A 14,571-nucleotide genomic window follows, 5' to 3' on the forward strand; every position below is an offset into this window, starting at 1 on the left:
TTTCAGAAAATAAAATTAAACAGAGTAGTGTTAAATTATAGTATTGCATGTGACAAAATCTATACTTTCTTAATTTGGGGGGAAATATCTACTGATTTACTTATGTGCAGCAAATAATATGTAGCATATCAATAGATGTAATCATATATGACTGTGTTAACTATATTTTAAAGGGAGGCCCAGATGCTTAATAATCATTTATATCTTACACACACACAAAATTACAGGTCAATTTTATGCCATTTTTTCCCCATGAAAGCAGGGTCCCTCTATTTTTTATTCTATGTATAATATACATTTAATTTATCAGGGTAAAAAGCAACCTGGATGTTACCAATACTGGTTTTATCTTTGAATATACATTTCCAGTAAGCAAGAAATGCATTAATTGAAAATTGCATGCACATTGTATTCAGTGAAAAATTGTTCCTCACAATATTTTTGGTCAACTAAAAGTGCAGTGCATTTGTCCATTTTATTCATTTTTGTGATAAAATAGGTTGCTGATTTTTTTCTCAGATAGCTCAAACAATAAAATTACGGGGTATTTAAATTTTTAAAAAAATGAAAAAGAGAAGTGTTTTGTTTGTTGTTGTTGTTGTTTTTTTGAGGCAGCATCATTTCAACACATTTCTTTGAACATGTACCATCATCTAACACACCACATGACCCACCAGCAATAATTTTTCGGAAAGACCGTTTCAAAGTTAGAAGTATTTAAGTATCTTTGTTTGGGTGGGTGGGATTCGTGTAGGTACGTCTGTCATACAAGTGACCGCAACAGATGCAGATGATGCCAACTATGGAAACAGTGCAAAAGTGGTCTACAGCATACTGCAAGGACAGCCATATTTTTCCGTGGACCCAGAATCAGGTAATAGCCTTTCATACTTGGTTTCTTTCTCATCTCATTATGTAATACATCCGGATGCACAATTATAGATTTTTCTGTATTTTAAGAGCTATTGATTCAGTATCATGCTTCCACTTATTCCCCATAGTTATTCCATGGAAATAAAAGCAAATTTCATATTATTTAAATAGATTATTTGAACTGTTATCCTTTTAGGCTATTATCTACAGAGTTTAAATTTACGACACCAAATACAAAATTTGAAATTTAGCACTTTTTGTGTCCTAGGAAATACTCAAAACAGAAAGAATGTGAAAATCATCAAATTAAGTAAGCTTATTCATCTGAAGATTTTTTAATGCAGTTAATTTTTTTAAATCAAAAAATATAATTAAATTGATTTAGCCAAGCTCATTCCCTGTACAATAGCCAGTGGAAGAATTCTGTCTGTTCTGTCCATTACATTAAATTGGTTATGGATTTCATACAGTTAGGTACACCAGCTTTTTGGTTGTTTGTTATGATGAACTTCTATAAAATAGATCTTGCATAGGTTAATCTTAGAACTCAGTGATTAAATTGTAAAATATTTGTCTACTTTTTCTAAAAGGCATAATAAGAACCGCACTACCAGACATGAGCAGAGAAAATAGAGAACAGTACCAAGTGGTTATACAAGCCAAAGACATGGGCGGCCAGATGGGAGGCCTTTCTGGAACCACCACCGTAAACATCACTCTGACAGATGTCAACAACAATCCTCCACGATTTCCCCAGAGTAAGGAAGGTTTTATTTCTCTCGCGTAGGAAGCCTTCTCCAACACACTACGAATAGAGGCTTATATTTGTACCAGTGTTTTCACTATTCGGTTGTGAACAAAGACAAATCCACAACCTATCCCTCCGACAAAATATGATAATTTCCCACAAATTGACTTCCCAATATTGGCTGTGATCATCTCACTCTTTCTCTTATCTGTTTCACGGTTTAGAGCACGGACTCTTAGTTCTGACAGCCTGGGTTTCAAATCCCATGTCTGTCACTCGTCAGACCTCAGTTATCTGAGATTATCTTATACACAGTCATCCTATCTGTATATAAGAATTATACTCCCTTATTTAATTGATTCTAAAACACAGACTTGATATTTTAAAGTCTCAGATATCAGATACTGGTATTACAATCAACACAAAATGGGTTCAAATGGCAGCACTTGTTTTTCTTAATGGCCCTTTGAGTTGTGGTATGCCTTCTTTCTGATGGCATCTGAGACACGTTTGCTAGTATCTGTTATCTACTTGTAAAGGTCAAATCAGTCAATACCCTTTCAGTCATCACCATTTTAGGCACGTATGTTAAATCCTGAATGCTTTGCATGCCATGAATTCCCACACAAACAGATTCCAATCCTTTCCATTTTGCAGTGAATACAAATACGAAGGGCCTACTTTGAAATGTTCAGTTGAGGGGGTCTCAAATTTAAATTTATGATATTGAATCTAATACATTAGAGCATTTTTCCAAACTAATCAAAATTAAACTATTTGATGATTCAGCTTTGGATGGTTGACATATGTATCTGATAAATGTTTTAAAAAGTTTGCTAAGAATATGAACAATAAGCCTAATTAACATAAATCTAAACTTTGCATTCAGTTTCCTTAAATATAAACTGAAACAGTATGACTTGATGAATTCTCAAACGGCTTGGCACTCTATAATTCCATGATCCATTATAATCTTAGCAAAAGGTTTAGAACAATAATAGTAGTAATAACAAAAAATGTTTAAGAACTATCCCCGGGCTAAACATATAAAAGACATAATTTCATGTAATTCTCATTAAAAAAAAAAAAAACTATGAGATGATTGCTGTCATTATCACCCAATTTTATACATGAAGAAATCAAGGGTTAGAGAATTTAACTTGCCCAGTGATGAGAATTCAAATCCAGGCAGCTGGATTTAGAAGTCCTCCTTAATCACCAAACAAATTAGAGAGAGAAGACTTTGAATCAGAGAGACTTAGTTTTGCATGCTGTTTTTCTCAATTTTATAGGATTGTTTCCTTGAGCCCTATCCCTACTTTGGTATTAGGAGGACGGATATTAGAATTAAATAAATTAATATAGAGGGCCTTTGGCCTTATACAGAATGCAGCACATTTTACATGTTTAAAAACATTTCTAACTTTCATTAACTTTTGTTTTTAACTTTTTCCTATTGATTCTTGAACAAATTGTCACAAACTAAAATCCTTTCAAGGACACCACAATGCAATATAATTGGCTGGAACTGAAGGAAACAGAAACATTCATATCCCTTAAAGGCATTAGCAAGCAAAAAGGAAGGAAGGAAGGAAGGAAGGAAGGAAGGAAGGAAGGAAGGAAGGAAGGACATTCCTGTGTATGGGTTTATTTTCCTATCTCTGACCTAGAATATAAGAATAAGTGCATGTTTTTGAAATAATTTGAAAGTTGTGAAAATGTATAATGACAATATTGAAAGCTCCAGATAAGCGGTAAATAATTGGTTTTCTTGCCCTCTTAAGTAAAAGTTCTGGATTCTAATATCGTGCCTACCATCTGTTATCTCAATAACCTTGGAGCATCCACTTAATCTTCCTGGAACTTATATTTCTCATTTACAAAGTGAGAGTGCTCTGCCTTTATAAATTATTTTTCCAATTTAATAAATCTATAATTTTTGACAGCTTACAATTCAATATGATGAAAAACTCTCCCAGTTTAAAATTAATTTATTGAAGTAAAAAAGGCAGAGGAAAAGAAAGGTTTTTGTTATCTGAAGATGAAATGCCAAAACAGCTCTGATTGAATTTTCAGGTACGTATCAATTTAATTCTCCCGAGTCCGTACCTCTTGGAACCCATGTTGGAAGGATAAAAGCCGATGACCCTGATGTGGGGGAGAATGCTGAAATGGAATACAGCATTGCTGAAGGAGATGGAACAGACATGTTTGATGTCATCACTGACAAGGACACACAGGAAGGGATTATAACTGTCAAACAGGTTTCTTTACGCTGTCTTCATTTTTTCATTGAGTGCTTATAGTTTATTTTTGTTTTTCAGTTAAGGGAAGAAAAGCCTAGGATTTATTTGTCCCATCTTTACAGTCTTCATAGAAGGGGGTATAGTTGTGGCTTCATCTCAAGTTACGCATCTTCACCACTGACACTTAAAAAGTGATACAAAGCCTTAATTGCTTGTGCTTATAGCAGACACTCAAGGTAGGACCAGATAGCCTCGAAAGTCCTTGTTTTATAACTCTCCCTGGCTGAAAAAATAGGCATGCAGTCATAACTTTATTTCACACACTTTTCAAAATGTTCCAATTTGTCTCTTCAAGTAGATGAAACTTGAAGATGTATGTTTTACTTTGGATTTCTTGATTTTTAATGCAGTGTGGGAGAACATTATGAAACTTTATCTAGAATAATCCATCTAAATATTGACCATGTTCTATTTTCCTGATTTTTCTGTTTCCATTCACATCTTGCTTTCCATAGTGTTCAGATGAATGAAATATGCTTTTTCTTTTTAAAATATCAGTTTTAGAAATGTTGGAACTAAGGGGGCAACTTATATGAGCAGTTTGCTAAATCTCTACTTTATTTTATATTTACTCTGATTTTAACTTTGTATAACTTTAATAATAATAGTAAATAATCTGTATATCCATTAGATAATACATTTGCCTGTGACCATCAAAATGTGAATTGCATTAATAAGTGGGATTCAGTCTTAATGTGCATACCATTATATTCAGTTACCCCCTATGAATAAGTGTAAGACAAAACAAAAAATTACTAGTTTATTTGATATACCTATGCAGCAATAACTGAGGAAGTTTTTTAACCACAATTCCTGGCACCAGTAACAGAGCTGGATATGCAAATTTAATATTGTCTTCCCTTGTCATATCTGCTATATTATACTAATTTTTCTTATTTAACTCCAGAATTTAGATTTTGAAAGCAAAATGCTGTACACTTTAAGAGTGGATGCAAGTAACACTCACCCTGATCCACGATTTCTACACCTGGGACCTTTCAAAGACACAGCTGTGGTCAAAATATCTGTAGAAGATATAGATGAGCCTCCTGTGTTTAGTAAACTTTATTACTTGATAGAAGTAGATGAAGATGTAAAGGAGGGCAGCATCATTGGACAGGTTACAGCATATGATCCAGATGCTATGAACAATTTAATAAAGTAAGTATTTTGTGATAATTTAAGTTTGCAGAAAAATAATCATCGTCCATTTACAAGCTGTTTGAAAAAAATAACATGGTACTATGTATGATCAAGTACAGTAATAAGACTAAATCCTTCCATAGCACGATTCTTAGTTGAACTAACTTCTAAGTGATCTCAATATATTACTGTATTTGACTCATCATTTTGCAAGGTAGATCCTATTATTATACCTGACTGCAGATGATAATATTAAGACACAGCATTTAAATAACTTGCCAAACAATTAGTCAGTGGCAAAGCTGGGTTTGAGAATCAGGCCATCTGGCTCTAAGAGTCTGTGATTTTAATCCTCCGCTGTAGTGATTCTTATCTCATTGCCTCTCTTGGAGAAGTCATAGTTCAAATAATAAATGACCTAAACAAATAAATTAGAAGAAAAATTTGTTCTAGGAATGCTATTAAGAGATAATTTGAAAATGTGGAAACATCTTTTAAAAATAGTCACAAGGCATCAAAATTTTTGGAAAAAACAATATGTCAACCTTTTCTAATAACAGAGAATTAGTAAAGAAAGTAATGATACTCACAAATATAAAACATATTAAAATTAGTATCATATTGTGTAGTATAGCGTAAATACTTTCCCAAAGTTTGAATATGGTATGGACCATTTAAAGATTTCAAATATGCCAGAATCTTAAGTGATTGTTTTATATGGTTCTTAAGGGGAATGTAAATATAGTTGTGAAATTAATGAATGAATAAAATGGGTGGCTGAAGATGAGTGTCTGATTGTGGCATTAAATTCATGACATGAGACTGTCAAACATGTTGCCTATCCCTTCTTCTGTAAAATAATGGTTACCGTTTATTGAGCACCTGGTAGAAACTAGAGAGTCTGAAGAGATATATATTTATTAGCTCAGCTCAGCCTCATTACAACTTTATTGGGCAGGTACAACTCTTATCACCCAAATTTTATAGAAGAATAAATAGAGATGCAAAGAGTTAAGGACACAGTGTAATAGTTAGCAGACCAAGGATTCAAACTTCAGTTGATCTGAATACATAGCCAATTCTTTAGCAGTCATACTCTGCTTTCCTAATGACCTGTTTACTAATTAGAGATAATTAATATAATGTGCTGCATTTATAGACTAATTTGACTGACTTCAGTTATACAAGGTAGATCCCTCAGGGACAAAATTATGCAAAAGACAAAACATGTATTTTGCCCCTCAGAATTTGGTCTAGTTTCTCTTCATTTTCCCCATTTCCCACAGTAGGGAGTTTCATCAGCTCCAGCTACAGACATGTTAGCTTAGAAAATTACAGCCTTTTTAAGAAAATTATTTTAATGTTTATTTATGAGAGAGAGAGAGAGATTCCGAACAGGGGAGGGGCAGAGAGAGAGGGAGACACAGAATCCGAAACAGGCTCCAGGCTCTGAGCTGTCAGCACAGAGCCCGACACGGGGCTCGAACCCACAAGCCATGAGAACATGACCTGAGCCGGTCGGACATTTAACCAACTGAGCCACCCAGACACCCCAGAAAATTACAACCTTTTCATTCTTCTTTTTGAACACTTGTATTAAGGTATTATTGACCAACAATAAACTGCACAACTTTAATCTGTATGATTTGAGAAACTCTTGTCTATTCATACACCCATTAAAACATCATCAAATTCAAGATAACGTAGATATATCTTACCCCAAAAAGTTTCTTCATGTCTTTTTAATGCCTCCCTCCCAAACTTCCCAAAACCCACCCCTGATCCCCAGGCAAACAACGATCGGGTTTCTGTTGATATAGGTCAGAATGGATTCTGTTTTCTTGAATTTATACCAATGCAATCACACAGTGTTTATTCTCTTTCATCTAACTTGTTTCACTTAGCGTAACCATATTGAGACTTTTCCATGTTGTTATGTGCATCAGTAGTTGATCCCTCCAATTGCTGAAAAGTATTCCAATGTACAGAAATACCACATTTTGTTTATCTGTTCACTGATCAGTTGATAAGTACATATACAAATATTTGCGCATTGGTATTTGTATAGTTACATGTTTTCACTTTTCTTGAAAACATACCTAGAAGAATTATGATCAGATCATCAGGCAGATATGTATTTAATGCTTAAGAAACCAGCATATTATTTAAAGTTAAACAATGGCTATACAATTTTACATTTTAAAGTGGCTATACAGTTTAAAGTGGCTATACAATTTTACATTTTACCAGCAATTATGATGGATTCAGTTTCTATATAGCCTCACCAATACTTGGGAGCCTCTTTAGCCATTCTAATAGGGGTATAATTGTATCTCTATGCCGATATGTTGAGCGTTTTTTCATATGTTCAATATGAAATATGTTTGATTTATTTTTCATATATTGAACAAGCTCTGCATTATTGGGATAAATGTCACTTAGCCACATTACGCTATTGTTATTATATGTTGTTGAATTCAATTCACTAAAGTTTAAAAATAATTTTGCACTTTTTTTTAGAAGGAGAAGGGGAGAGGGAGAGGGAGAGAGAATCTTAAGCACACTCCAGCACAGATCCCGAATCAGAGTCTGATGCAGGGCTCAATCTCAGGAACTGTCAGATCATGACCTGAGCCAAAATCAAGATTAATGCTTGACTGACTAAGCCACCCAGGCGCCCCAGCACTTATTTTCATTGGGACATTATTTTACAGTTTCGTTTTCATGTAACATCTGTTTGGATTTAGCGTCATCGTAAAACTGTCTCACAGAATGCAGTCATAAGTATAAGATCCTCTTTTAATTATTTGGAAGAGTTTGCATAGAAATGACATTATTTTTCCCTAAATGTTTAGTACAGTTTAAAAGCAAAGGATGATATTCTCTTTTTTCTATGAGTCACAACTACAAATCCTATTTCCTTACCAGTTGTAAGACTTCAGGTTGTCTTAACTCTTACATGAGCCTGTTTGGCTTTGTTTTCCTTTTCCTTCATCTTTCAGGGAATTTGGTAGTTTCATCAAAGTTGAAAAAAAGTTGTTCATAATATTCTTATTGTCCTTTTGATACCTCTAATAATAATAGTCCTCCATGATACTGTTAATTTGTATCTCCTTCTGTCTTTTTCCTGACCTGTGTGATTAAATGATTTTTTTCAATTGTTTGTTTTCTCTTTTTTTTCTCTGATTATTCTTTCTTCAGCTTACATTGAGTTTCATTTGCTGTTCTTGCCTATTTCCTTGATTCAGAAGCTGAGATCATTGATTTGAGACTCATTCCTATTTTCATATGTACATTTTAGTGCTAAATAAATTTTTTATTTATATTTATTTATTTTTATTTATTTAGGTACAGCTTTAGAGGCCAAAGCTGTTTTTTTCTACCAATACAGTAAAACTTTTGCATTGCCCTAATCTTTATTGTTCTCTTTGTAACTTGTCAGTTGTTCCTTAGGATGCTTTTAAATTGTGTCACTACTTTTAAGTAGTTTGATTATGATGCTCCTGTCTATAGTATGCTTCACTCATTTTGTATTTGAAGTTTATAAAGCTTCCTGAATATGTAGCTTTATGCCTTTCTTCAAATTTGGAACAGTTTTCAGCTGTAATCTCTTTAATATTTTTTTGCCCTACATTCTTCTTTTTAAGGACATTTAATTATAATTATACTAGGTCTCTTGAAAACCTTTCTGAGTAGTCTACCAAAGCCCCCTGAGTTTGAACTTTTTCCTTTGGCTGGTGGAAACTAGAACCCTTCCCTGTGACAGGCTAGTTCACAGTTTCATTCCTTCTTATCCTTGTGATTGAATACCTCTGTCGCTTCACTCTATCTGTTCCCACGTGAGTACTGATCAGAACTCCGCTGAAAAGTTGAGTAGCGTTCTCTTCAAATTTCGGTAGTTCCCTCTCTATGAAACTCTCTCCCTTGAATTACTCCATCTTTAAAATTCTAGGCAGTTTGGTTTCAACATGGGCTATCAGCATTATCTCCTGAACTGAGGGGCTGACAGTCTCCATCTGGGATCCCACTTCCTGTTTCACTGTCTGGAACCTCCCCCTGGCGGCAAACTAGGGAAGTCTTATGTATCATGTCATATCTTTCTCTTTTCTCTGAGATTATGGTCATTGTTCTCTGGTGTCTAATCCTTCAAAAATAATTGTTTCATATATTTCATTTAGTGTTAGTGGATTGTGTGTGTGTGTGTGTAGGGAGCTGGCAAATCCAACCCTTGTTATTCTATAGTTGTTACAAAGGGACATTCAAAATATCATTTTAAACATGTTTTTGATCAACATATTTAAGTCATTCTTACACAGGAAATTTTGTAGCAAAGAAGACAGGTATAATTCTCTTCTCAATAGATACTTCAGTGGCATTTTATTCAATTTTTATCAAGTATTGAAACTTTCAATTTTCAATCACCTAATTTTAGTAAGTAGAGATCATTATAATACATAGAGGTGTATGTATTTTTATTAATTGTGAATATTTGATAATGCCATTAAACTTCTCAATAAACTTCTATTGTATAAATAACACACTACCATGTAGGTGATACATGGTTGATGGAAATTTAGTTGCAAACAGTCTTTCAACCTGTATATATATGTATTAGACATAGATGTAAACAGACATAGATATAGATATATAATATGCTCAGTGTATATATGAATATATACTTTTCTATATCTGGAATTTCCTCAGGATACAATGTTAGCAGTAAAATTTCTAGCTCAGAGACTGATAAACTTGCAACCTTGCTTCATAGTATATAAAAGTGGCTGCTACATTTTAAGTTTATATCTGTCCCCAAAATATTTGTTTTATAGAGTACTCAAGTATAAAGAAAGAAACAATGTATAGTGGTTTACCTATAAAATCTCAGAAATTATGAAAAGAAGAAAAGTATTGAAGAAACAAATTTATCCTCAATTGTATTTCTAAAATATTGCCAAGTCTGTTAACATATAGGCTGATTCCTGTTTGCATAAAGATATATGCAAAGAAAACATTTATGTATCAAATTACAGTGTGAAAAACTAGCAATAATTCAACAAGGAGACAACATTGTAATATGTGACTCTTTTGTTTGCTCTTATAGAATTTAGAAGGATGACTGATCCCCAGAGCAGAAAATAGGCTATGATAAGCATCATGGACAAATATTTTCCAGGGAAATCTGAGGAACTATTTCTCACTCACCAGTAAATCTGTTCATCAAACATATTTTCTGAAATACATCTGCCACTTGCAACATGAAATTATGATTACAATTAGCAGCTGTTGTCAGTTCTGTTTCACCCCATTAGTAATCATGGATTTCTCAAGTTATAGGGTTGATTATAGCTTTACAGGTTCTGAAAGAACATGTTGTCTCATTTCACACCTATTTTATACTCAACATTTAAAGTTCAACAAGTTTTAGAAGAAATCTTTTTTACTGCAAAGTGAGAAGTATGTACACAACAAACCTGATGGAAAAAAAATGCTTTTTTAGTGCTGCTTCAGGAAAATGTACATGATTCCACCCTAAGCTGAAATTGGCGAATAAGTGTGTGTGTGTGTGTGTGTGTATGTGTGTGTGTGTGTGTGTGTGTGTGTGTAACAGTTTCCTTAATAGTTGCCTGATTTTATTATAGAGTAGGATAATTATTACTATTTATTTACAAATTATGATTATTTAAAAATAATGGTGGGTGCCTGGGTGGCTCAGTTGGTTGTGTCTGACTTTGGCGCAGGTCATGATCTCATGATTGGTGGATTCAAACCCTGTGTCAGGCTCTGTGCTGACAGATCAGAGCCTGGAGCCTGCTTCAGATTCTTTGTCTCCCTCTCTCTCTGCCCTTCCCCACTTGTGCTCTGTCTCTGTCTGTCTCTCAAAACCAAAAAACATTAAAAAAATTAAAAAAATACAAAAATAAAAATAATGCCACTAATATTTGAAAACAACAACAACAACAAAAAGATTTGAACTATTCATTCAAGCATTATATAGCCACATTCTCATTTTGAAGGACAATGAAACTTCCATAGGTCATAGATAGAAAACACATTTCTGGAAAGCAGTGGATTGAAAGAAAAGAACAAACTTATTACCTAATTATATTGACTTAGTCAGGGAAAGATGTACCTGGAATTCAGGAAAGGAAAGGGAATACTATCTTTGACATATTTCTGCATAGTACTGATTTGTTCTGGTGTTTGTAATTTACTTTACATATTTTATTGTGCTAGATGAAAATGCAGGGATCTGGTATGTGTTAGATTCTTAATGGGAGAACATTAAAAATTAAAAGCAAACAAAGTAAAACCAGAGTTCGCTTCCACACTGCAGTTCTCTTGTGCTTTTTACTTATTTGCTGTTTCTGCACATCCTGTTGTTGCAGAAGGTGTTCAGTTAAAAAATTATACCAGTGGTCTTTTAAAAAAAAAAAACAAAACTTATTGCTCAAACTTAAATGTAAGGAGATCAAAATAGTGTTGTTTTAATAGGCCGTCTACTAGAACATAGAGATAGCTTTGTTCTGTGTTAAGTGTTTATCAGGTTCTTTCTGGTCATCTGTGGTAATCCACTGTATTTATTATTAATAGGTAAATAAAAATGCCCCATTCTGTGTTGAAAATAGAATACTGGCTGCTGGATAAAAGAAAAATATTTCTGGGTTTTGACAAATTGTGAGACATCATTTGCACTAGGGCAAATATAGACCTGGAAGTTGGCAGTATTCATGTTAAACTGAGCTATTTCTAAATTGTCAAAGTGGTTCTCCATCATGACGTCTCAACCTGAAAAGTAGTTCCTTTCAAGATTGAATCTAAGCGTAGAACAGTCAGAAACCCAGACTTATGTTGGTCCCACATAAGTTCCAAGTGAGTCAAAGCTGGACTTACATAAGGTTAGAATTGGTAGCTATTCCTCAATCATAGAAACACCCATGCTAATCTCTAGGGCAAGTAATAATAAACATAAAGGATTTTTTTTTAATTTTGATCTGCAGTTCAAACAGTAAGAAGAAATCCAATGTCTATTTAGCCATAAGCAGATAATGGTTGCTATTGACTTTTCCAACAATGAAAAAATACATATATATTCAGGCAAATATTATAAATTGAATTCCATTCAATACATAGATGTGGTTGAGTTATGTTCTTTTACTGTGCTTTCTTTGTGTTCATTTTAGGTTTGTTTTATTCATGAGCAGAATTTGGTGTAACTATTTAAGTAAAATAGAACATTTTAAAAAATGTTCTAATGACTATCCTAGTCCATGTTAGGAACTAAAATATAGGAGACTTGACCTCTAGAGATAGAAAACACTGTATCTTTTTTTAGGCATGTATTAAGCAATAGAGATTAAAAAGAGAAAATTTAATATGACCGATGTCCTCAATTTTGGTACATTAATAGTTATTTGAAAAATAAGAGTCATCTCAGATCCTTGTCTGACATTGAATTGTTGGTTAAAATCTGATAGACCTTTTGTTCCTAGGAGATATATGCATATGCCATTATGTATTTTATATATTGATTTTTATATCTTGGTTCTAGTGATCTGTTTAGGAGTTCCCACATCAAAAGTATCACTAGTATTAGGCAGTGACCATATATTATATAAGGTTTTTTTCAAATCTCCCAAATTATTTTCATAACACCATGTAGAAAAATTACCATTATGATTATTGAAAAAGTGAGAAGATACTACCATTTCCATGTAGCTCTACTGCCCGTTGCACAACTCTTCCAAAGGGCAAGAAGGTGACTGGACTGGTTTTATATTTTGAGACTAAGGTACAGACAAGAATCTAAAACCAACCATGCAAAGTTTTTAGCTATTCCACCTTTGAGATGAAATCCAGTACATACATATTTTTTTTCCCACATGCTCAAATACTTACTTTGAAATAGTATCTGTCAGTTGAGACAATCATTTTATAAAATTTAGCATAAAGTAAATTAGGCAAGGCCCATGATGTTAAATTATTATAATTATTTTGGAAATCTGAGTTTACTAATGGATCCTTTAAGTTCAATATAGGTCTTATAGCCATAGACTAAATCACAGGCTCTTTTTTAAAACAACCAAAGCAAACAAACAAAAAAATCATAGAAAACCTAAATGTATTTTCATCAAATATTTTTTAAATTACAAATGTTTCACAATGTTTAGAACAATAAGATAAAAGCAGTGTGGGTGGCAAACCATAAGAGACTCTTAACTACTTAACTGTAGAGAACAAACTGGGGGTTGCTGGAGGGGAGGTAGGCAGGAGGATTTGGGCTAAATGGGCAATGAGAATTAAGGAGGGCACTTGTTGAGATGAGCACTGGATGTTGTATGTAATTGATGAATCACTAAATTCTACTCCTGAAACCAATATTACACTATATGCTAACTAATTTGAATTTAAATAAAATCTTGGAAGCAAAAAAAAAAAAAAAAAAAAGGAACACTGGCTGCTCAATTTCTATTACTTATGTTTATGAAAGTCAATGTTTGATAGTGAATATATTACAGATTTATAATGGGAGCTGTAATTTCCAAATTCACCAGATCAAAAAGGAGTTCATTTGTTAAGTGACTTTAATAAGATATTTAGAAAAATGAGAACTACACCAGATGTTGATTAGTTTCTTTGTTGTCTGTCATTTTCTTCCTTTTGCCATCTTTATTCTGAACAGTTTATCCCATGGTATATAGCTTTACTATATTAAGTCTTGTCTAAAGTCTTATAACATGGGATTGACCTAAGATGTTTGTTAGAAATACAAAATCCCAGCTCCAACACCTGACCTACTGAATCAGAATCCGTTTTTAAAAAGATCCCAATGTAGGGGTGCTTGGGTGGCTCAGTCAGTTAAGCATCCGACTTTAGTTCATGTCATGATTTCCTGGTTCATGGGTTCAAGCCCTGTGCTGGGCTCTGTGCTGACAGCTCAGAGCCTGGAGCCTGCTTCAGATCCTGTGTCTCCCTCTCTCTCTCTGCTCCTCCCCCACTCATGCTCTGTCACTCTCTGTCTCTCAAAAATGAATAAACGTTAAAAACAAATTTTTTAAATAATTAAAAATAGGGGCGCCTGGGTGGCGCAGTCGGTTAAGCGTCCGACTTCAGCCAGGTCACGATCTCGCGGTCCGTGAGTTCGAGCCCCGCGTCAGGCTCTGGGCTGATGGCTCAGAGCCTGGAGCCTGTTTCCGATTCTGTGTCTCCCTCTCTCTCTGCCCCTTCCCCGTTCATGCTCTGTCTCTCTCTGTCCCAAAAATAAATAAATAAACGTTGAAAAAAAATTTAAAAAAATAATTAAAAATAAATAAATAAATAAATAAATAAATAAATAAATAAATAAATCCCAATGTAATTCATATGAACGTTAATGTTTGAGAAACACTTATTTTCCTATATGGCTTAATTAGATACTCAGCAGCAGAAATCTCAGAGATGTGTTAGTACACCCTAACATGGCCTGACCTAAGGTATTTTATTATAAGCTAGCCTTTTAAAAGA

General features: G+C 33.7%; 1 protein-coding gene across 3 annotated transcripts in view; it reads left to right on the forward strand.

The window, feature by feature from the left end:
* The window catches only part of CDH9 (cadherin 9), an 88,374-nt gene that overhangs the window by 61,609 nt on the left and 12,194 nt on the right, over positions 1–14,571 (forward strand). For 2 of the 3 annotated variants that reach the window (XM_047074246.1, XM_047074255.1), the window contains exons 3-6: positions 755–874; positions 1,464–1,631; positions 3,698–3,885; positions 4,835–5,088. In XM_047074246.1, coding sequence (XP_046930202.1) covers positions 755–874; positions 1,464–1,631; positions 3,698–3,885; positions 4,835–5,088 — 730 coding nt within the window. The remainder of the gene's footprint in view (positions 1–754; positions 875–1,463; positions 1,632–3,697; positions 3,886–4,834; positions 5,089–14,571) is intronic. The other variant, XM_047074261.1, reaches the window with a different exon arrangement.

This window comes from Lynx rufus, unplaced genomic scaffold (assembly GCF_022079265.1).
Source record: "Lynx rufus isolate CCGP_SWC_20201006 ecotype Redwood Valley unplaced genomic scaffold, mLynRuf1.p SCAF_1, whole genome shotgun sequence".
Lineage (NCBI taxonomy): Eukaryota > Metazoa > Chordata > Mammalia > Carnivora > Felidae > Lynx > Lynx rufus.